The sequence below is a fragment of the Suncus etruscus genome, chromosome 18 (genome assembly GCF_024139225.1).
Source record: "Suncus etruscus isolate mSunEtr1 chromosome 18, mSunEtr1.pri.cur, whole genome shotgun sequence".
Lineage (NCBI taxonomy): Eukaryota > Metazoa > Chordata > Mammalia > Eulipotyphla > Soricidae > Suncus > Suncus etruscus.
This window is the reverse complement of record NC_064865.1, coordinates 22,201,264-22,226,673: the sequence shown is the minus strand read 5'-3', so window position 1 is coordinate 22,226,673 and position 25,410 is coordinate 22,201,264. Positions and strand designations below refer to the sequence as shown.

At 36.1% G+C, this 25,410-nt stretch overlaps 1 protein-coding gene and 1 pseudogene across 1 annotated transcript in view; one reads left to right on the top strand and one right to left on the bottom strand.

Annotated features, from left to right (window-relative positions):
• Positions 1-3,734: 3,734 nt before the first annotated feature.
• Positions 3,735-25,410, bottom strand: part of IPCEF1 (interaction protein for cytohesin exchange factors 1) — a 110,821-nt gene continuing 89,145 nt past the window's right edge. Inside the window, exons 10-11 of the mRNA XM_049764744.1 lie at positions 9,966-10,159; positions 3,735-5,513 (exon numbers count right to left, since the gene is read on the bottom strand). Of these exons, the coding sequence (XP_049620701.1) occupies positions 5,307-5,513; positions 9,966-10,159 (401 nt within the window). The 3' untranslated portion in view covers positions 3,735-5,306. The remainder of the gene's footprint in view (positions 5,514-9,965; positions 10,160-25,410) is intronic.
• On the top strand, positions 11,269-12,605 carry LOC125996238 (elongation factor 1-alpha 1-like; annotated as a pseudogene).

The window sequence follows — 25,410 nt, the reverse complement described above, 5'->3', positions numbered from 1 at the left end:
ATCATCAAATGTAGACTCAGGTTTCCCATTGCCACCAGAGGGCGCGAGAACCTTTGTGAAGATCAAAGTTCAGTCATCAATGTTACACACAGCAAGTTAGGAAATGAAAACCAGTTGTATATTTCACTTTTTGTCCCCATGTCGTTTGACTATATACATTTTCTCTCATTTTTATTTGTTCATTACAAGACAACCTCAAAAGCATAAACAGTAGAAAGGAACCACGCCTGTTTTTGTTTTTCATTTAATCAGAGGGTAGGAATTTTTGACAAAATATGAAACCACAGTGAAAGTTAAGGTATTTTCATATTGACACTTGTCCCCAAATACCATGCAGTGCTGAAAGTCACATCGTGGTCATGCACAGACAGTAGCTCCACATGGGGTCACAAACTCCTGAATGTGGTGAAAGAGCAGAAAATGGATATAGGGGCATGCTTCCCCAGAGGACTGAAGGGAAGAACAACCAATTGACACCCAGCAGTGAAGACCCCTCAGAGCAAAAGAAATGAGGGAAGAAGCAGTGTTCTATGTCCAGTCTATTTTCTATGTATCTCTGTGGTGAAGAGAGAAGACATGTAAGAAAATTGTTTCCCTCACAGGTCAGATTTTTCCTCACTAGTACCAGGACTTCGTGGGAGAGGTGGGATTAGTCCATCTTCCATGGTTCTTTGCAGGAGTCATGATTTTCTCTAGGTTTCTGGAACTTTACTCTTCGATGATCATCTAACATTTCTAAGACCCAATTCCTGCGGTGAGAAAAGTAGACCAAGAACAGGAAAAGAAATAAATTGGAACACCTCAGTGGAATACCATTGTGAGGCTGGAGGATACAGCCTATGGTAGTACGTAGATATACAAACTTTCCCCATAGAATTACTTTGGGGAGAATACCCACACACACACCTACAAAGCTTTTCATCTTCACTGTGGCCCCCATGACTTTCCCATGCCACCTCTCTTCAAACACTTAAAAGCATTGTTTTGCATTTGTTGTTTCCATTTATTCTTCCATCTCTAGAATATTATTTGTAATTGAGTTAAAGGCTACTTCAGGAAATCACATGAGAAGAAATTGACAGAGGAAGGTTCAGGGCCTAAGCCCCCTGACTAAACTCAATCTCTAAAGATATTTCCTGGCATGCTTTGAAAGAAAACAAAATCACATCTCACTTCTTTGTAGCTCTTTCTTCCAAGCACCTCCCAGCACCCAACATGTGGTACCACTGATAGAAAGAAGAGAGGAATAACAGAATTAGGAGGTTAAAAACCCAAGCCCAAATTTAACATCTAAAAAACCAGTGACTTTGGGGGACAAGAGTACAAGAAAAGCCTATGCACAGGAAAAGAGTCCCACCACCACCATGAACCCCTTTCAGTGCCTGGAGACACATATGTGACCCCAAAATCCCAATCTGCTTTCTTTTTTTACTGAGCATGTATTTATATGCCTGCTAAAAATCATCCCACCCCATGAACTAAGGCTTATTGTACACTCGAAGTTAAACTATTGGGGACCCCACAGTGGGAGTTGGAGGGGAATCCAATCCTAGGAAATGGATGACAATCCCAAGGAAGGAGATTCAAGTTCAAGGTCAGCTAGTGCCTTTAGGGATTTTTTCCCACAACCCCACTTCTCAGCATGTATTCTCCTTCATCTTAAGACGTCCTGATAATTCACAATTGTCCCACAAAGACCACTTTGAGGTGGTTTTGAAATTCCCTGAGCCATACCCATGGCAAACAACAAAGTGCTATGGAAATGTAAGGCATTGGCTTCACGTTGAAATCAGACTTGCTACACCGTATCTTTCTTTGGCTTTCTGGAGTCTTTGCCATAATATGTTGTCCAGGCCTTTGATGGTCTGCTGAGACTGAAACAGGAAAGAACAATCAAGAGCAACAGATGTTTTTCATTGCCAGATAATCATATTTGGGTACAAACTGGATGGGTGCTGCAAAGAAGCAACCATTAGAAGTGTTTTGTCAGGCACCAGTTTGGGTCTAAAGCTACAACCGAAAATTGTGGCCTTCTGTAGCCTCAAAAAGGGGTACATTGTGAATTCCACCCCAAGGAGGTCCCCAGCTGTATTTTGATGATGCTCCAAAATAATCCCTACCTTCCTGGAAGGGGGGGGTCAATAGTCTGCCATGAAACAATCCTCAGATTAGTGAAGAGGGCTTTCCCCCTGTTGACCCCATAAACCAACCCAAAGTATACTTCAGAGATGGCATAATCCCTAGTAATAATTTGGAATAAACCAGTTTTCCTAATATCCTTTGGATCAAGAAATGGTGAAAGCCAGCAGAAATTAGCATTACCCCTAAACAGTGTTACAGAACATGTCACCCACATTCCCTCACATCCCACAGCTCTTCACCCTCCTCCTAATGGCCTCAAAGAAGCAGCCTCCTGCTACATAAAATAGAACAGAGCAAAAGCTCTTAAAGAGGAAAAACCCTAATGGGTCTCCTCTAAGTGAGGAAGATGCAGAAATGTGCAGTTCAGCTGACATTTTGATTGGGAGATTCAGCCATACAACCAAGCTAGCCAAAAAGGGAAAAGTATACCTAGACTAATGGGATTATAAAAATCAATAGAAAAGTTTGAGCAAGCAATTTCGTTGGACAAATCACTTCTAGTTGGACAACTAGTTGAAGGGATTCTAAGGAAAAGAGCCCTAAAAGTAAGTTCAATGATTAATGTAAATTAATATAAAGCCAGATAGTACAGCAGGGAGGGCATTTGTCTTGCATGCAGCTGACCCTGGTTAGATCCCCAGCATCCTATATGGTTCCCTGAGCCTGTCAGGAGTAATTCCTGAGTTCAGAGCCAGGAGTAATCGCTGAGCACCTCTGGGTGTGGTAACCCCCCCCCCCCCCGCCAATAAAAAGGCTTAAGTAAAACAAGTCCTGACCAGAAGCACCTGGAGCACTTCAGTGCAGTAAAAACTATTTCAGAGAGCATTAGCTGGTGTTGCAAAGCAAAGAAAATAGCAGGGAAGAACAGTTCATGTCTCTCCACTGTTTTCTGCCTTCAATACTGGCTTATATTGTGAATCCTAAACAACCCCCCATATTAACTGCTGCTAATTACAGTAATAATCAACTATTGAGTAAAAAAAAGTTCAAGCACTGATCTCTTAAAACAATAACAGTTTGCAGAGTTCAACCTGGGTTTCTAATAGTGACCTCTCTCAGGTGCCAACTGTCAAACTATCTCTTTTATATGACCCCCACCACCACTTTCAGCAGGAGCTCTGAGATGTAGCTGGTCCAACTGACCTGAACTTATCTTACAGATAAGTAATTACATATGGTACTAAATGGCAGTATATCTTGTTTCCTGTTGGTTACCCTCTTGTTTCTGATGTTGCTGTTTTTTATTTACAAAGCATTAAAGCTTCTTAGTAAAGGAAATATTCAACAACTATTTCCATTTACAGATCAAGATTTACGGGGTTATTTTCATCTGAATGTCAAGCCACACATTGACTCTAGCAAGTAAACTGTTATGCTGACAATCTGCTAAGGGTAAGACCAAAAAAAAAAATGTGGGTTTGAGGTGGGATGTGGTTATTCTTACAGTGAGAAATGCTAGTGATGATTAGTAAAGGAAGATTTTCATATTGTTTCTAGAGTACAATATTGAGTTCTCTTGAACAACCGGCCCCAATATTTCATTAGTCTTTGGACAAAAACAAGCAAACAAACCAAAAACAACCTATATGACATGTTTCATTTGGTTTAGGGGTTGTAGGCATAAATGGCAGAAAGCTTAAAGTTTTGCTACGGGGTAATCTAAAATGAAAGTTCTTTTCTGTTTCCAGAGTGAGGTACCACTAACAGAGAAATCTAAACTCTGAATTGACAGAGAGAGAGAAAGAGCAGAGAAGATGAGAGATTATTAATACATGCCCCACATTCATCCTACAAGATTTCCTGAGCATTCTTCATACATTAGAGTGCAATATAATAGTTCCAGTGAATCAATAATATTCCAATTTCTCTCAAGAAAAAAGCACAGACTTTGAGGTTATATATTGAGCAAAACATGATAGCATATCATCTTTTTAAACACTAGTAATTTGATATTCTATAAATATCTTAAATAACATATTATATATAGCTATTCACATAAGACTCAAAAGAGCACATATAGACATACAAAAATAAAACAATCATGATTTAAATCCTTAATTGGCTTTGTTTGGTTTTTGGTTAACATTACTAAAACCATTCAAATGCCATCATCACCATGGCCATAGCACCCCCGGGGAAAATGGATATAAATTCATGAGGTGTGTATGTTCTATACTAGCACAAAAGAAAGCTTTCCTTCTTGAACTTACTGTTTCCCTCAGGGAGTTAGAAATTATGGACTCAATAGAGGTCTCCAAGTTTAATGAAATAGCTGTTTTTAGTTTTACCCTTGAAAAGGAAGAGACTAATCAGATTCCATATCCCCACCAAGTAGCAAATAAAATTATCAAATTATAGTTTGATTCCTCAAGTGGAATACAGAAGATGCCTTCTCATGAGCCTTCACAAACACTATGTATCATCAAGTAGTTCTTCATCACGAGAAAAGTCCCAATATTCTGAAACAAAAGCAGGACAATTCTACATGGCCTGCTCCAGTGTTGCTATAGAAACAGTTCTCCATTCAGCAAAGGGTTTAGAGAATTCAACTTCCTGGGAAGGAAGAATATTTGTACTATTCTCTGGGAATATAGAATCTTTCTAATTGAAGAGAAGCAGTTGTCCATTGGTTTGGTTTTTTATTTGGGGGCCACACCCGGTGGTGTTCAGGGCTTCTCCTGGCTCTGCTCTCATGAATCACTCCTGGCAGTTTGGGGAAGTTGGGGACATAGCAGGTTGAGATGCTGGGATTGAATCCAGGTCAGCAACATGCAAGGCAAATACCCTACTCATGGTACCATCACTCCATTTTTTTTCTAGGAATGTTAATCCCTAGTAAAAGCAGTCTTCTGTCCAAAGAACATGGTAAGTCTCTTTAGAGCAAGGAACAGAAGAGAAATTTCTCACATCCCACCTAGAGCATTCATTCCATAGCTACAAGCTGCCAGAAGAAACAGAAAAACTGTTCAATGGCCTCAATCTCTTCAGGTTCCATGACATCACTTCAACCCAAGTTCCAATTCTCTTGTGTCATCGAAGATGCCTTGTTAGAGCTGGAGTGATGGTTGAAAAAGAAGAGGGTTTTAGTCTTCCTTTACAAGGGATAAGTCACATTTCTGGCAACATCTGAATAGTTGCTTGGGGTAAGTTATAAGGGTCTGTTCTCAAATGGAACTTTCAACACAGACTGAGGAGGGTGGCTCTTCATGTTCCTGTGTGGTGTCTTCAGGGGCTGATGTAGATAAGCGCTGCTGCTGATAGATGTCCTGGATCAGCAGAGTGTTCATCACCTTCCATTCCCTGTACTTCCTGGCGGTCAGTTTGGGATCATCCAGCAACTGGTTAATCATGGCCAAGTCATGTTCCTTGCACTAGACAAGCAGAGAAAAGGGAAGAGAAGAGAATGGGATGAAGTATCTTAATTTCAACAAACTTTCTTCTACTCATTATCAAATGAATGCATACATACAAACTCTATTTTGAAACTGAGAAAATCCTTCTCATAATGTTATTTATACATATAATTTACATGTGTTATATTTTATGTATATGTGTTGCATATATGGAATATCTATACTTGCATATAAATCTAAAATTGTTACCATTTGTTTCACCTAAACAAGATTTATGATTGTAGGTTAATACAACTATTAGCGACAACAAATGTATTATTTGCACTCTATCATTCACTTTATATCCTATTTTGAACACTTTATCATATTTTTATTGTCCTACTTATAAAATGTTCAAATAACATAAATTTCAAAGGAAAGTATCACATATAGCATTATCTTAGTAGTGAGAGTTATCACTTTGAAGCAAGATAGTCTTGCTTGAAATAATAAATCTGGCTTTTAGTATGAAGAGGAGAATTGCACAGTGCAGCAAATACATAGCTTAAGAGGGATAAGGAACAGTAGAGAGTACCGAGAGCATTGGGAGGAAAGTAAAACTTGGTAAACAGGTGGTATTTGTCAGAATCCAACCAAACCAGAAAAACTTTCTTCTCTATGATCTTACTATCTACACCTCACAAATCTGAGCAATAGTACTTCAGCCAGGGTGTTTGCCTTGTACACCTGCTGATCTCAATTCAATCCCCCAACACCAGATGGTTAGTTTTCTGAGCTCTGTCAGAAATGATCCCTGAGCAAAAACAAAAAAAAACAAAACTACACTTCAAAGAAACAATCATTTCCCCAAAACCATACTTTTGTTCACTTGAAGTTCTTCAGTTTTACTTTGTGCTTAAGAAATTTTGACATTTACTTTTAGAAAGAAAACTTGCTGTTTTCATAGAAACTGAGATATACTCATATTAATAAATATAGAAAATATATTTCTAAAAGAAAAAACAGGTCAACCACCTCCTCTAAATCTGATCAAAGATTTATTTAGGAAAGGTTTTCTTGAACTTTGGGTTAACATTTCTCATATGATTGTCATTTCTCAAAATTTTAAATTTCTTCCCAGAATTGGCTCAATTCTGTCAGATATTTTTATGCATAAAATAAAAAATACTAGAGACAAGAATAGAAATGAAGAAAATTAATGAAAAACAAAGTCAGTTGAACCCTTTCTAACCAACCAGACATAGCTACTCAGCAGCATCACAGGAGTACGGCTGTGCTTCTCATCAGGGGTGCAAAGAGATGGTTTACCCACTGCTTTGAATTGCTTCTACATCTTCCTTATTTTCTGCCAGGAAGTTAAGATGGAATTCCCCAAAAGTACTGTGAAAGAGAAAATGCTAAATTTTGATTTTTCTTTCTAATGCTATTGCATTGTCTTGAGTCAAGTCTGAAACAGTTAAAATGTATTCTATGAGAATAGTTAGGGAAAATGAAGAGCTTGTTTCTCTTTGGATATATCTGGGTAAGTAAACCAAGACAAAGTTCTAGTTGAACCCATAAAACATTCATTTCTACTTAAGTCAAAGCTAGTGGGTGTGATGCTACCTGGTCCCTAACATTTCTGGTAAAGGAAATGAAATGAAGCAAGTGTCATTATGTACTGCATAAATAAACAGTACATGCCACTTCTCATCAATTTCCATAAAGTTCATCCTGGGAAAAGACTTCTCTTTGGGGGAGGTATTTTCCTGTAATTTACATAAACACAATTATTAAATGTCTTCCTGTTTCTACATAAAATTCTGTGGTCTTTAATTGTTTGTGCTCTAGTTTTAAATACCCCCATTATTATTTAATAAATAAAAGTATAGACTGCAGAAATTAAAATAAATGTGCATATTGCAAATTTAGCATATGATGAATTATAACTTGGATATATTTTAAAAGAGTGATTAGAAGGTAGTTCTCAAAGTTTTGTATATGAAAAGACACATTTGTATGTAATTGTTTTCCCCCAATGACATTATTAACGTGCTTCTTTCCCCCAGTAAAGCCAATTCTCACATCATCTAGCTTCCTGTCTCATCTGGGAGGGCTGGAAGCAAGAACACCTACCCAAGTCACATCCAGAGAATCCTGACTCAGACAGTTAAATGGTGGTTTTGCTTGTAGTTGCTTGCTGGTATTTTTGTTACATCACAATAGATAAGTAGCAAAGCAAAAAGGATGCTACTGAGCTAATTGATTCTATGGCCATCATCCAGAAAATATAAGGGAGCAAATAGAAACCTAAGCATCTATAAAATCTTTGATTCTACATAGAACCTGGGCTTACTGTGGCCAGAAAAGAGAAAGATCTATGTAGGTCTTGCTTTCAGAGATGTCTGTTCTATGGAAAGCTGAGATCATTCTTTATCTGGCTAGAAATGTCCTCAACTGTTCAAGCTCACCTTAGACTCTAGTCACTATTTTTCCCAACGTAACAGTAATATGTCATCCTCTATTATATATTTACTTATAATAGTTGCTCCTTCTCAAAATGTATTCCTTCTCTTTCTCATAGTCTTCCTCTCTTACACAAGTCAATTTTCAATGCCTCTATGACACTGTCTCTAATAGCCTCAGGATACAAAAATACTTCAAACTTGTGCCAACTGCAATGTATTCTAATTCTTTTCCTCTTCCTTCAATCAATAGGGTACATATTCATTCCATAGGGTCTCAGTACCCTAGAATAGCACCCAAACAAAACAAAACAAAAGAAGATTCAGGAAATATCTGTTCAATGACAAATGTATCTTCTCATATCAGTTATCCAAGCAGAGCAGTAGATTTCTAACATGCTATGACATATATATTGAATGACCACACATATTTATCAACTCTGTATTTTCAATCAAATTTAACATTTTTGTCATTGAAATGAGTGGGAAGAAAGTCTTTCATCACCAAAGAATAGGGTGTTTTCTGATTTTGTGATTTTTTAATAACATAATAAAAAGACACATTTGTCTTTTATTTAAATGCTTCTTATAGGGGCCGGGCGGTGGCGCTCGAGGTAAGGTGCCTGCCTTACCTGCGCTAGCCTAGGAGACGGACCGCGGTTCGATCCCCCGGCGTCCCATATGGTCCCCCAAGCCAGGAGCGACTTCTGAGCGCATAGCCAGGAGTAACCCCTGAGCGTCACCGGGTGTGGCCCAAAAACCAAAAAAAAAAAAAAAAAAAAAAAAAAAAAAAATGCTTCTTATAATCTTTTAAGGAACTGATTTTCCCTGTTAATTAAGAGTATATCTGAATTATAGTTATATCTCTGTTACCTAGTACTTTTTCATTGCTTCCTGGAGAAGAATTCAGATATTTAATCTAAAAGGGCATAACAGGAATTCTTTGTAAATTGAGAGATCTATCAAGGCTTTTCAGAATCCACAAATCTGTTAATTGAGGAGTGTTTCACAAAATACTCTGGTTGCTTACAGTGCATGAAATAATCTGCATTCAAAGTTAGAGTGTATCTATTATTACGAACCATTTTAGTTTCAGGTGGCCCCTAAAAATAACTTTAGTACATCTGACACTGTCCCTTATTCCTATTGTGAAAACATCTACGGGTGTATTATCATAAATTGCATTTCCAAATGCCCAGTTCTCACTGTTTCTTGAATCCACATAGTATCACTAAAAAGTACTATTATTGCTTTCTCTGAAATGAGATATATTCTTTGGGAAGTAGTATCATAGAATGAAACCTTTTATACGTCAAATGAGATTGGACATTTTATTAATATAACTCTATTATCAACATCTTATTGACATAGTTTTGAGGCAAAACAAAAAGAAACAATTCACACAGGGCCCTGCTCTCCAGAAGCTTAAGATTTGAAATTTTCCATTAGAGAAAATGCAGAAATCAAGGTATTGTCAAAAAATATGTTGGCAAAATGTGCTAGAACTTTTAGAAAATTAAGCCAACTCACAATAAAGATAATATTTGCTTTCACTGTAAAGCCCTTCAGCCACATAAGCACATTGTGTGTGCAAGAATTTTTGCACACACAAATCTCTGTAGCATTAACCCTTCCCTACCTCTATAGACCTCATCCACAAACTGAAATGTGCTACCCTTTTAATAATATCTTTAAGCACCATGATTACAAACATGTTTGTAGTTGGGTTTCAGTTATAAAAAAGAACAACCAACTCCCTTCACCACTGCAACCTTCCCACCACCAATGCCCCCCAAGTCCCTCCTCCCCATCCCCTGCCTGTATTCAAGACAAGCATTCTATTTCTCACACTCACTAGCATTATCATGATAGTTGTGAGGGTAGTTATTTCTCTAACTACACTCACCACTCTTAGTGGTAAGCTTCATATCCTTGGCCAGTCCTTCCTACCCTCATCTCTATTGTTTCTAGGTATTATTACAATAACCGTACTGCAGTGCTCTGACTCTAGCCTGAAATGTGTTACCTTTAATGTGCTATTCAACGTGCGAATTTTGTGGAGTTTCTCATTGATGGAAGGATTTTTGCACCGCTTCACGAAGGATTTTCTCAACTCCTTTTTTGTTGAAGGGCGTCGGTCACCAAGAGGAGATAGACTTGCTTGCTCTAATGATTTGTAGAGCTTCTCCATTTCATCATCTTCAGACACTTTTGTTTCATCTATTACAATTTAAAAACCAATAATAGTTACTCCAATTTTAAAGTCAGGGACACAATATTAGACAATGCTATCTTAAAACAAGATCCTCTAATCCCCCTACATCAGTTTTTCTATTCTCCAGAAGTATGAGAAGATACATTTGGACTGTCCAAGCTACTCAATTTCTTTGTTCTGATGGAACCCTGTGGCCACTTAAGGAAGTGAGAGTTTATCTGTTCAAGACCTCTCTTGCAGCTCCTTGGCTTATTGGCAGCAAAACACAAATCTTTATATGTAGATATTGTTTATGCATTCATGAAAATGTCCAAATTTTCTACTTTTATAAAGAAACTATTGAATTAGGAACTCACTTTGACAATTTAATCTGAACAAATTATATCTGTGATAATACTACCCCTAAAGAGAGGATTCTTGGGGTTAGGTTTACTATAAGAGTATTAAAGAACAAAATTAACTCATTAGAATTCTATCAACTTACTATTCCCAATCATTTGCGATCCCATACTAAATATATTGGCACCATCCCAATGTCTTTGGAGCTCTCAATCTATTATAATACTAATATTAATCTAATATTTAATTCAAATATAACTAAATTAAACATTGATATGATTTATTTAAACAAAGAGTATTCCTCATTCCAGTTCAAACTTCCAGTTTTTTTCTAACCATGCTTTTCCAAAATTAGCCCAAATAATTCCAGGAACATGATTCCACTCAGGAACCATGAGGGGTCCCATGTGCTCTATTTTCCTAATCAATTATATTGTTTTTGCCATAATCATTGATTCATGAATGAGCATATGCTTTAGGACAAATCAACAAAAGTCAGAAATTCAGTTCTGCAACTTGGATTTTGGGTATTATAGAAGCACTATCTTTTATTCCAAAACTGAGTGATGTGAAATACTACAGAAATTATTTCAAGAACGTGAGAATGGTGTCAAGTTACTGAGTATAATTGAGGCATAGTTTATGATTATACTATGGAAAATTTTCAGCTAATTGGTTGACTTTCATTAAAATAATACTCAGGGTGCTTTTTTACAACAGGTTTGTCATCAGAACATAAGTGTCATGAAAACTGCACAGTTAAATGCAAACCCAAATGGGAAGGGAAAAGACTCATATCAACATCATGGTCATTGGGCATATCGACTTTAGCAAGTCCACCACCACTGGCCATCTTATCTACAAATGTGGTGACTACAACAAAAGAATATCAAGAAATTTGATAAGGAGGCCACCGAGATGAGAAAGGGCTCTTTCAAGTATGCCTGGGTCTTGGATAAGCTAAAAGCTGAGCATAAACATGCTATCACCTTTGATATCTCCCTTGTGGAAGTTTGAGACCAGTAAGTATTATGTGACCATCATTGATGTCCCAGAACACAGAGACTTTATTAAAATATGACTATGGGCACCTCTCAGGCTGACTGTGCTGTCCTAATAGTTGCTGCTGGTGTAAGTAAATCTAAGGCTGGTATCTCCAAGAATGACAAATCTGCAAGCATGCCCTTCTGGCTTTCACATGTGTGAAGCAGCTTATTGCTCTTGTTAACAAAATAGATTCCACTGAGCCATCCTACAGCCAGAGGAGATTTGAGGAAATTGTCAAGGAAGTTAGCACCTACATTAAAAAATCAGTAACAGCCCAGATACTGTAGCATTTGTGTCAATTTCTGGTTGGACCTGTGACAATATGCTAGAGCCAAGTACTAACATGCCATGGTTCAAGGGATAAAAGGTCACCTGTAAAGATGGCAATGCCAGTGGAATAACGCTGCTTGAAGCCTTGTATTGCATTCTGCCACTCACTCATCCAACTAACAAAACCTCTGTACCTGCCCATCCAGGATGTGTACAAGATTGGAGATAATGGGTCTGTCCCTGTGGGCCAAGTTGAGACTGATGTTCTCAAACCTGGCATGGTGATCACATTTGCTTCAGTCAATGTTACAACTAAAATCAAGTCTGTTGGAATGTACTATGAAGCTCTTAGTGAAGTTCTTTCTGGAGATAACATGGGTTTCAATGTCAAGAGGTTTGTCATGGCAATGTGGCTGGTGATAGCAAAAATGACTCTCAAATGAAAGCAGCAGACTTCATTGCTCAAGTTATTATCCTGAACCATCCAGGTCAAATCCATGCTGGCTATGCACCTATGCTGGATTGTCACACAGCCCACATTGCAAGTTTGCTGAGCTGAGGAGAAGATTGATCGTCATTGTGGGAAAAATATGGAAGATGGCCCTAAATTCCTGAAGTCTGGCGATGCTCCCATTGTTGATATGGTCACCATATCAACTTGAGAGCTTCCCTGACTAACCTCCCCTGTGTCGTTTTGCTGTTGGTGACTTGAGATAGACTGTTGCTGTGGGCATCATCAAACAGAGGACAAGAATGATGATGACAACACTATTCATAATAGACAACTTAAGATAGGAAGATCCTAAATGTTCATCAGCTAGTGAAGGGAAAAAAGATAGATTTGCATAAAATGGGGGATTTATTCAACACTTGAAAGAAATAAGATTCTTATAAATATTAAGATATAGATTAACATGAAAATATTTCTTTATAAAAAAGTCAGTCACATGTTGTATTAGCCCATTTATGTGAAATGTCCAGAATAGGCATATTAACAGAGACAAAAAGTATATTTGAGCTTGCATTAACTAGGAAGAGGACAGCAGGAACTGTTACTGAATACAGGTTTATTTCTAGGCTGCAAAAATGCTTCTCAAATTTCATTGTGAATATAACTGCAAAAATCTATGCATAAACTACCATATTTTTGACTCTATAAGACGTACCTGACCATAAAATGCACATAGTTTTTAGACAAGAAAAACAAGAAAAAATATTCTAAAGCAAATGATGCAATGCGAGACAACATCAGGAGAAGGCAGCTGGAACAACCAGCCTGTGAGGCCAAAATATATTTTCAATATGCTAATCCACAACTAGTTAAACACATTTATCTAACTTTTTTACATCAGCAAAAATAACATTTTAAACACTTTTTGTTAATATAAAAATATAAAAGTCGTAGCAATGAACAAAAAGTCTTAAACCAAAGCTTTATATGTGAGGGTAAAGTGCATTAATTAACATGATTGTTCATACTATGTAGTATGCCTGTGCAATAAAGGGGCATAACATTAAGGATATCAAGTGGTTAGTAAATGCTCTCCTCCCTTGCACTCAGACTCAGATTCAGGCATTCACTCCATAAGATGCACAGACATTTTCCCCCATTAGGGGTGGGGGGAAGAGTGTCTTATGATATGAAAAGTATGATAAAATTCCATAGCAAGACTCTGGAAACAACCAAGATACCCTTCAACAGATGAATGGCTAAAGAAACTGTGGTACATATACACAATAGAATATTATGCAGCTGTCAGGAGTGATGAAGTCATGAAATTTTCTTATACATGGATGTATATGGAATCTACTAGGCTGAGTGAAGTAAATCAGAGAGAGAGAGAAACGCAGAATGGTCTCACTCATCTATGGGTTTTAAGAAAAATGAAAGACATTCTTGCAATAATAATTTCAGACACAAAAGAGGGAAGGGTTGGGAGTTACAGCTCACCTCATGAAGCTCACCACAAAACAGGGATGAGTTTAGTTAGAGAAATAACTACATTTTGAACTATCCTAATAATGAGAATGTATGAGGGAAATAGAAAGCCTGTCTAGGGCACAGGCAGGGGTTGGGTGGGGAGAGGGGAGATTTGGGACATTGGTGATGGGAATGTTGCACTGGTGATGGGTAGTGTTCTTTAAATGACTGAAACCCAAACACAATCATGTATGAAATCATGGTGTTTAAATAAAATATATATAAAAAGAAAAGTATGGTAAAATTGGACTTTTGTAGCATATAAAATAGATCTCAAGAAAGCTTTCAAAGTGAACTTTTATTACTAAAAGTGGAAATAGCATATGATCTATCAATTCTACTCCTAGAAATATCAGGATATAAAAACACATGTGAAAAAACATTTACATTTCTATGTTTATAGCAGCTTTATTCATAGTAGCTACAACCTGGAATTAACCTAAATAACCACTGACAAGTGGCCTGATAAAGAAATTGTGGTCTCTGTATACGATGGAATATTAAGTTGCAATTTTATAAAAGATCAAATTATGCTTTGGGGAATAAAATGGACAGAACATATGGAGATTATGCTCAATGAAATAAATAAGGAGTAAAAGGAAATTATTAAAAATTATTTCATTCAGATGCAGACTATAAATAACTAAGGGGGGAAATGGAAAAATACAAAAAAACTAACTCAAACTCTGCAAAAATTTGGAGGAAGGGGGTGAGAGGAATAAGTAGGAGAAAGGAGCTGAGAGTATGAGTATAGGCATCATTTGTTAGATGATACTGGAATTTCCAGGGTGAATATGGTGAATCTTTTGGAAGTAAAGAATGATGAAGCTGAAAGTTTATTGTTATTGTCATTCAATAATAAATCAATTTTATTATCTGAATTTTTTCTCTTTTTTAGCATTAATAACTATATTTTAAAAGACCTATATATTGGAAAATCATTGAAAGTTTAGTCAATAAAATAGAGAAGCAAAATAGACAATAAGTGTGTATCTTTATAACTCTACACATATACTTCAATCAATTGTCCATAAGTATAACTTAGTTTTATCAGCAAAACAAATTGAAACACGAGAGCATGTTTTATTCAGGGAATTAATATTTCATATATAGTGGAAACATTAAGCTTAAAACAGTCCTCTAGAAAACCTTAAAAGGTAAAATAAAAAATATCTGAGCCATCAAGTATATAACAAAAAAATTAACAATTTTCTTTATATTTCTGTAGTTACCAAGGAACTCAACTATGCTTCTAAAGATTATGATAGAAAATAAAATTTTAAATTTTAAAATTATAAAAATTAAAAATAATAGAAAATAAATTAGTTTATAAAGATGGTTAGCTAAATTTTGTATGCTAAAGTCACAATAACTAGTTCAACAGATACTAAGGTAGGAACAAAAGTAATTTCAGAATCTTGGGATAACATGGCATAAAAAACATTTTTCTTCTGGAAAGAAGGCTGACACAACTGGCTGTGTTCAGGCCTAATTACTGGCTCTTTTCTCTGGGGTCACTCCTTGAGGTGCTAAGGGAATCAGGTATCAAAATTCAAATCTGGGTTAGCCACATGTTGTACTTACTATTTCTCAGGCCCCCAAAGTACATTTTCTAAATGAAAAACAAATGGGCCTATTTTCCTTTTTGATAATTAAATAATTATTTATTACATTGAATGTATATATTCTTTTTATGCTTAAAAGGTTGTTCTTTCTTCTCTTTTTACCAGCATACACATTTCCCCCTGATATTTGGGGTGATAGGAGGCAGTATGCATGCTGGTGTGTGTGTAACTCGATCCTTTAAGAAATAATGGAACCCTGAAACATAATCCTTAAGGTAACATGAATCTTATGGATTTACTCTCTTCAATACAGAATTCACATCAAGTATAACCAAATTCTGTTCCAAAGTAGAATATTCTCTATTTAGACTTACTTAGAAATTGGAGTAACACTAAGGAATAAGGATGTTCATAGGAGGTTGGAGCTGTTAAGAAGGTGAGAAACTGTGAGCTGTTAAAAAAAAGAGAAGGAAAAAAGAAGAAACATGGTACCTCTTAGCTATTCATCTCTCCTCTGAGAACACCTAAACTTGCTCTGAGAGAAACTCTGTCCTTTGCTGACCTGTTTCCAACCTTCCCACAAACTAAACAACAGAATAACCAATGGTAACTCGAGGCACTAAAAGATACCTTGATGGATTTTTGTGTATGGCTGAGATGAAGCACATATTGCTAGCTCCTTGATGTGGATCCTATCAATGGTCTACACAAGTCCATGATCTGTTCAGATACTTAATGTTGTTTCTGCTAGTGGCCACTGCTGAGGTCTTCTGGGGCCATAAATGAGTATTCAACAATAACATGAGCAATGATCAATAATATCATAAATCAGAAAATACCCACAGGCTCAAGCACACAATAAAACACAGCTCACACCTGACTGGAGCAGAGCTAAGAGTCTATTCATTGACACACGGAAGGGGCAGTGCTGATTTATTAACCCTCTACTATCCTGATACCTCTAAGATATATCTGTGCAGTTAGCTTTGAAAAATATATCTTTTTATGTATACATTTCTTTTCAAATTGATAAGTTCCTATTATAAAGTTCCAGATCATTTTCATTACTTGGTCAGAATGATCTTTTTGTTTGTTTGTTCCGGAGTCACAACTATAGATGCTCAGGGGTTACTCCTGGCTCTAAAGAATTACTCCTGGTGGTGCTTGAGGGTAAGAGAATGCCCGGGATAAAACCCAGGTTGGCTATGTGCAAGGCGAACACCCTACCTGCTATACTAACACCATAGCCCCAGAATAATATTTAAAAAACAAAAACAAGAATAAAGATTCCCAGAAACCACCACATACTGATTTCTATCCCATTGGAAAGAGAAGCCAAGTTCATTATCTCCACCTGCTTTGTCTTCTGAAGCAAAAGAAGTAAATTTAGTCTGAAATCAAGTGTTTCCAAGGTCATCACTGTCCTTTCTCCCCAGTGCATGTCCATCTTCTCACAATAAATAGAAGAGTCCATTTTTCTGTACTATAGAAGCACTTCATGTTCTGTCTCAAACACTGGGTCTTTGCCAAATTGCAGCCAGAAAACATCACATTTTAGTATAGCTTATATATATATATATATATATATATATATATATTATATATATATATATATATATATATATATATATGTAAAATGCAGCTTCTCATTCTGTAAGTCTGGAGTTTGCTGAAACTCAACATTTTGGAAAAAATAAACTCAAAAGTTCAAATCTGTCTTGAGACAGCAGAACTGCTTGTCCTTGAACCAAACTTGCCTTGTTCATTAGAAGACCACAGATACTAGAAGAATGGCTAGAACATTGAGACCCAACAGAACCAGACATTTTTTCTGTGGTGGCACCCAATTTGAAAGGAACCACATTGGTTTTACTGGAAGGAGAATTTGAAGAAGCCCTGCTCTAAAGCAATATGTTACCAGGGTTGAGTTTGTGGGAATTTGAAGTAAGTATTAGTGAATCTCTCCATCCACTAGCCTTGCTCAAATTGTCTCCAGACATGAACAGCCTCCAAACATAGATCAGAATAAAATCATTTCGGGGCCGGCGAGGTGGCACTAGAGGTAAGGTGTCTGCCTTGCAAGACTTAGCCAAGGAAGGACCATGGTTCGATCCCCCGGCATCCCATATGGTCCCCCCAAGCCAGGGGCAATTTATGAGCCCTTAGCCAGGAGTAACCCCTGAGCATCAAATGAGTGTGGCCCGAAAAACCAAAAAAAAGAATAAAATAATTTCACTAAAAAAAAGGAATCGTCAATGGTGTTTGAAAGATAATTCCATGGGCTTTGAGCATGTTTCTCATACAAAAGGACTGGGTTCAATCCTCAAATTTTTCAGGAAAAATTCTCAATCCTGTAGCCAGGAGTAGCTCCTGAGTACCATTGGTGTAACCCTCCAAAACAAAACAGACACTGAAAAATAAAGAAACAGTAGATTTTTAATAAGATCCTCTGGGTGACTTTTGCAAAATGAGACAAAACAACACTTTTAACTAGTGGTTAAGGGCTCTCTTCTTTCAAGATTCTGCCAAATGAATGAGCCATTCCTGGCTCATCCTCCCACATGGCCCAAGCTATTGTGTGCTCCTGACAAGACAGGCATGCTCTGGTGGGCCCAGAATCTTACTGTCGAGAACACTCTACGCAGATTCTCTCTAAATGCTACATTTGCAACTATGCCTCCCCCACTATTCTTATTTTTGGTATTTCCTGGTGCTTTCTAGCCTGTGGTTTTTCTTTCTCTATTTAGAACATAAAAGCTGGCTTCAGGAGATGGTGTGTGGAGGAAAATATTCATATGCCCTATTTCATATCCAATTTTGAACAGAAACATTTCTGCAGTTTGGAAAAACTCAAGTACTATCCCAAGGAATATCCTGTTAGCAGCTGCCAAACATAAAGCACTTAGAAAGGTTGAGGCAGAAAACTGTTCCTTGGTGCCTATGCAAAGTGTCAATGTCAGAAAGGAAAGGCTCTTATTACAAAGAGAGGAAATGACTACATTGTCATTCAGATATTCTGAGACCCCTTTTAGAATAAATGTTATTCAACAGAGCACGTGATGGTAAGAAATGGAAAGTTTTTTTTAAAAAAACAGGCTTTCTCTAATTAGTGTATCTGACACATTTAGAGCAGAGCAAAAGACTTCAAATCAGTGACAGAGATAAATAAGGAGGATTCATTTTTAACAGTATGGATTCTACTGACCCAGAAAGTTGGCATATTACAATTTGCAAAAAAGGTAACTCGTTCTCATGTCCCTGCTGCTTATAGAGATAGTTATCACAAACAGATATTTTACAATGTGACAGACCCTGTGAACTACTTTTGCTAACATGATATCTTTGTCATCGTATTAACCTTTAAGGAAAATGTTACTACCCCTATGCTAAAGACAGAATGTCAAGACATGGAAGATTAGAAAAGAATGACCAAGGTTGTCAAGAAATAAACTGAGATTCCAAGCCAAAATTTCTTGTTTTAAATATTATGCTATATGGGGCTGGAGTGATAGCACAGTGGGCTGGGCCTTACATGGGCCAACCCAAGCTCAATATCAGGCATCCCATATGCCCACCCATCCCCCCTAAAGTGCTAGTATGATTCCTGAGTGTTGAACCAGGAGTAGCCCCTGAGCATCACAGGTGTGGTCCAAGAGCCAAAAAAAAATACAATGCTATATGATATATGTAATTGTTTCTTTCCTTTTGAATTTAAGGATTTATTTTGAAGACTATTTTAAAACAGGTACTACAAAGTCACCAAACTGGCCAAACCCAATAGCTGGCAGGAATAGATGAGTCGATTGAAGGCTCAGATCCCTATTCCGACTATTCTATCTTCCAAGAGAGAAGTCTGCTCCTAAAGTACACAGCTTTTTTATCTCAAATTCACAACCATAGAACACCTTTACAGGAAATATAAAAATTCATATATGAAAATATATGAAAATATAAAAATTCATATATGAATTTTTATATTTCCTGTAAAGGTGTTCTATGGTTGTGAATTTGAGATAAAAAAGCTGTGTAATTTAGGAGCAGACTTCTCTCTTGGAAGATAGAATAGTCGGAATAGGGATCTGAGCCTTCAATCGACTCATCTATTCCTGCCAGCTATTATATATATATATATATATATATATATATATATATATATATATATATATATATATATATATAAATCTGGTCAACCACCTCAGAAACAGGTGAAATAATCAGATTCTCCTTGCTTGGGCAAGCACTTAAAGATCATGAACCAGCGAAATCAGCAGGTAAGTCACAGTCAAAATGATTTGTGGCGTTGTATACACCATCAAATGCTTAGAATTGGGGAACACAGAGTTGGGAAATACTAGTTGGAGAAGAAATGATTTTAAAAAGCAAATAAACAAAAGTACATACAATAAGTTCTAGATGATAAAATTCAACTAGGAAGCTTGTTTCCTTCTAAGCCTGGGAGAGAAGTAGTCCTACTTTTATTTCCTTCCATTTCCTATATTTGCTTTACCTTCCCTGTGAGAAGAGTGAACATGCTTTTTCTCTGGGATATTTGATATTTAAACTAAGCAAGATAACTCAATACTCTTCTGTTGTTTGTTGATGTAATGGCTAAGAACAAAGTTATGCTATCAGGTAATCTTCAATAACATTATTTTGTTTTATTGTTTTATTAGCACCTAGCAGTAATTTTTCTTTTTATAAATAATCTCAGGCTAAGTTCATTTTCCAAATATCTTATACACAGCTTTAAATTCTTAAAATAAACATATCATTGTTTTTCAAAAATGTATTTATCCAGACAACTAATCGTGAAAAGAATATCAAGAGCTAAATCATCCCAGGCAGGAGAACTCTGGAGCCTTCTTGGAATGAGGACAGAAAGATTCCCTCCAGATCTTACATTCCCCCATTAGAAGGCCACATTCACACTCAACATTTTCTGCATAAAAAGAGCCCAGCTACAAAAGTAATCTTAAAAAAAATGTGATGCCACTGAATCATCCTAGGTAGACTAGTTTGGGCTGAGAACTCTGGGGCCTTCTTGGAATGGGAGCAGGAAGATTCTCCCTTTCTGCCTGAAGGCCAAGTAGCCCACCCACACTTGACACTTTCCACCATATAAATGACCCAGATTCACCACTGAACCTCGTCAAGACACCAAGCCATCAAATGTTCCAATTCCATCTATTAAGGTCTATTTCAGCAGATACATAACTATCCACTGTACAAACAGTGAAGTGATATTTTAAAAATATAGAAGATACACCTTCTATACCAACCCACCTCCCCAAAAGAGAACATCCCATGATAATTAGAACAGAGTTCAATTTCTTGAAAATTCATTGGCATCCACATAAGTCAACTGCTATGAAGGTCTTAAATTTCTTCTTATAGATCTCCAATTCCAGAGGTCTGATTGAGACAATAGCAACTGAACAGGTCTTCCAGAAACATAATGAAAGACTCTATCCCAGGCTCCATCCTAGGAGCAACATAATGACCAAGACCACCAACTACAGAAGATGGATTAAAATGACACTGAAGAAACAGAACTGCTAGAACCACAAAGAAAGACTTCATCATAAGCTTCATTCCTTGAGCTGTACAGACACCAGGATCTCTATATACAGAGGTCTGATTATACCATCCATGACGAAGCAGAAGTCTTCCATACACCACAAAAGCACTAAGGAGAAGTAAATGATCATGGAAGAAGTCTATAGTTAATCCCATGACAGTATACTTCAAGGGTGGAGAAACCCTGTATCTCCTAGGCCAAGGGAATTCCCTCTATAATGTCCCCAATAGTTACTATGCCTATGCAGGGGGGGGAGGAAAAAAAAGCACAAAATAATCTTTTTATCCACTTATATATTTAATTATTGGTTGATTTTTTTGACTTCTTTATTTTGATGTAGATATTGAAGTTGATGTCTCCAATTTTATTTTATTCTATTTTATCTTTCTCTTTGTTTTTGCACTCCAGCATGGTTTGATTTCAGGGCCAAGACTATTGTGTGGTGCTTGTCTTAGTTGCTGCAGTGCTCACTGGATATTTTATTTGATATTTCTTTCTGTATTGTTGCGGTGTTTCAATTACCTTTTTCCTGTCCTTTCTCAAACTGAGGTTGAAAACCTCTAGAAGGACTCTGCCCATTTTCAGCTTATTTGATTTTTTACCCCATTCTATTGCTTTTCTTTCCTTCAAACAAAACCACATAACTTGAACTATCTAGCTCCACCTCTCAAATAGAGGGGGAAACTAGGGAGGGTACCAGGACCAAACAGATATATGATCACTAGTAGTAATCTAGACACAGAGGGAACCAGTTACTTTAACAGCCCAGGGAGTGATGGTGGGGAATATGGGTTGCACGAAGGGAATGGGGGTGGAGGAAGGATAAATTTGGTGATGGGAATTCCCCTGATTCAATGTTAATATGTACCTAAAATACTACTGTGAAAGATATGTAAGCCAATATGGTCAAAATAAAAATTAAAAATAATTCTTATATTTTCTTGATCACTACGATCCAATAATATTGATTCTTTTCCTTGAATGGCAAAAATGTACCATTTCTAGAACATGTGCACTTCATGTTCTCTCTATTCTGGGTACTTTTACAGGTACAGTTAATGTTATAAACTCCTTACTGTTCCAGATCAGTCCTCCCTGATCAATGTCACGAATAAAGGTCTTTTCTACATCAATTCTCTCCTTTCATGAACACTTACGTTTTTGCCTTATTGAGTTTATTCATTATCAAAAATCATTCTACTTATGTATTCATTAGCTAATTGCCTCCCTACCTTTCTCATATCCATACATGCCACATCCAAACAACAAGTTCTATATGAAGGGACTGTTGCATTCATTATTATTAATAAACATATCTTCAAATGCCATAACTGTGTCATATTGCAATTTTTAATATATATATATCTATTGAATGGGCGCTGTTTGGTAAAAAGTTCCATTCCGTAATCTCATTCAAATTTTTCCTTCTATCTGTATATAAAATAATCTTAGTGAGGTAACTTAGGTAGAGCAATTTTTAAAATATCAATAAGGAGTTTACTTATTGAATTCCAAGTATATAACTAGCAATAAAGTAATAAAATAATCTAGTTTTTAAATTTTTAAAAAATGTTCTAGTTATTTGAAAATAGAATTCTAGTATCATAAATAAAAATGAAGGGTATCTGCTTATGTTGTGGATGTTGAAAAGCCAAAAAATCTAATACTTTAAAGAATTCTATGACACAATTTTATAAATTAGACCCAATAAACCAATCACTTGATAGACTTGGTACCAAAAATATATGTATAAAGGAATAAATACATCTATGTATTATAATTAACACATATATAAATTAGCATAGATGTATAAATAATAACTTTCTGAAATCTTTTTAGAAAGTCTCAAGAGAATTAACTGGTGATTTTACGAACAATTTGAGAGTGATGCCAATTTTCTACAAGCTTTTTCAGAAAATAAAAGGAAAACTTCCAATTCACCAGTTCACAAAATCTTCACCAATTTAGTATAGCTGAGGCAAATATATTTTAAAAGTTCAGAGACAGTAAATGAAAAAATTTACTAATATTTCACATGAGCACAGCAAAAAGACTTTAATAAAATGTTAATAAATTGGGGCTGGCAAGGTGGCGCTAGAGGTAAGGTGTCAGCCTTGTGAGCGCTAGCCAAGGAAGGACTGCGGTTAGATCCCCAGCGTCCCATATGGTCCCCCCAAGCCAGGGGCAGTTTCTGAGCGCTTAGCCAGGAGTTACCCCTGAGCATCAAATGGATGTGTGGCCCGAAAAACCAAAAAAAAAATGTTAATAAATTGAAATATAAAAAGAATTATATAGCACAACCAAGTAGAATTAATCCCATAAAAGCAAGCTCTCTTAACATTTGAAAACCAACTAACAAAATGCATCAATACCAATTGGCAAAGAAAAATAATCATCTAAATTCTATCAATAGATGCATTTTACAGTATCTGATACTCATGTTAAAAAAATCTAACTTAAAAAAACAGCTCTTAGTAAACTCAGAAAAATCAAAATACCCTAAATTTATAAGTAATATATGCCCCAAATACTTATATCCACTTGCTTCAAACTTTTGTGAGTTAGAGAATTAGAAGTTTCCACTAAAATTAGGGACAAGGCAACTCTATCCCCATCCTTACCAGTTATTCCGAACACTGAAGTTATAGAGAATTCAATTTTTAAACTGAAAGGTAAACATATTGAGAAGAAATAAAAATGTTTTTCAGTTGACATGAGCTATTCTGGGAAATACAAAGACAGTATCAAGAACGATTTAAACAATGTCAGTGAGTGAGGGATGTAGAAAGCCTGTCTCTAATACAGACAGGTGGGGCATGGGGGAGGGAAGAGATGGGAGCATTGGTGATGGGAAGGTTACACGGGTGAACGGGGGTGCTCTTGTTATGACTGAAACCCAACTAAAATTGTTTGTAATCACAGTGTTTAAATAAAGAATTTTGTTTAAAAAAAGAAACAAAATAGATAAGCAAACTGAAAAAAAAAACAATGTACGACAATTAAATTTTCTCTAATAAAAGTGAAATAAAAAAAAGTCAATGATCTTTAAGACTCAGGGAAAAGGAGGACTGAATAAGTAAGGTAGATAGAGCTCTGAAAAAAAAGGTACACTGTAGGATAATATATATTGGTAGTCACACTTATAGTAGTCACAGAAAATGGTAGTCATTATGCATTTACCCCAACCCCTCAAATGTTGAATAACCATACACCCTATCAAAAACTATGGACCCCAGGTTATAAAGATGAGTTAATATAGTAACATCAGTTTCACCAAATATTCTACTTTAGTGTAAGGAAAGTTGATAATGTAGGTATGATAATTATGGGGCAGGATCAATGGGAAATCACTATACTTTCTGCTTAATTTTGTAATGAGCTCAATATCTAAAAATATATCGATTTTTTTCTTAAAATATTTAATAATTGTGCAATGTTTCTAAAAATGTTGTTAATTGCTTGCTATGATCTATGTAGTTTTTGGCAAATAAACTCTTACTACCTTTAGATTTAACTGGGAAAGCAAAACGAAAAAAATAGAAATTAATAATGGAAAGATAGTGCTGAATGACCTCAAGGACTTTAAACTCTTGCCCTGATTATAAGGGTAATTTGGAATATTGACATGAGATTTGTTCTTTTTAGTTGAGACAGGGCACATAGTAGAAAAGATATGTATGCCTATTTTCAGATTACTTCTGAAATCATAGTTTAAAAAAATCCTAAAAACAGGTATGTGATGATCTAGAAACCTAATTAAGTATATATAACACAAAGAACAAGATCAGTCCTAATACAACAGCTTCTTAATGTATATCTCCTGATTTCCCTTTTTACCCCATATTTTATTTGTTTCTTATTGATTAGATTTTGTGGCTTAAAATACTGTTAATAATGGTTTCTCATGCATATAATTCCAACAACTCATCTATCCTGTGTACCCATCTCCTCCCACGAACCTTAATACCTCTTCTTCTTAATACCTCCCCACCAATTCAATTGTGTGGATCAATTCTCTTAATTTTTCCTTGTGTCCTTTTTTTTTGTTACTTGCTATGTATCTTTATGTCACACATAAAAGAGAGATTTTCTTCTGTATATATTTCTGACTGATTTCACTCAGCACATACTCTAATTCTATCCAGGTCATTACAAATCACATGGTTTTGTTTTTCCTTTAGGTTGCATAGTTTTCCATTGTGTTTATATACCACAACTTCTTTCTTTTATTTATAGTAGAGCATTTGTATTACGTTCACATATTTGCTATTATACTAGATGTAGTGATGAATATGGGTGTGTATATAATCTTTTAATGACTGCTTTTGTGTTTGGGGCATAAATGCCAATAAGTAGTATCATTAAAGCTAAAAGAATCTTCAAGGATGAAACACCATTGACCTAACAAGTAGAAGCAAAGATAATCAAAAGCAATATATTAAATTAAGAAGTTTTTGTAACTGCATCAAGAAAAAA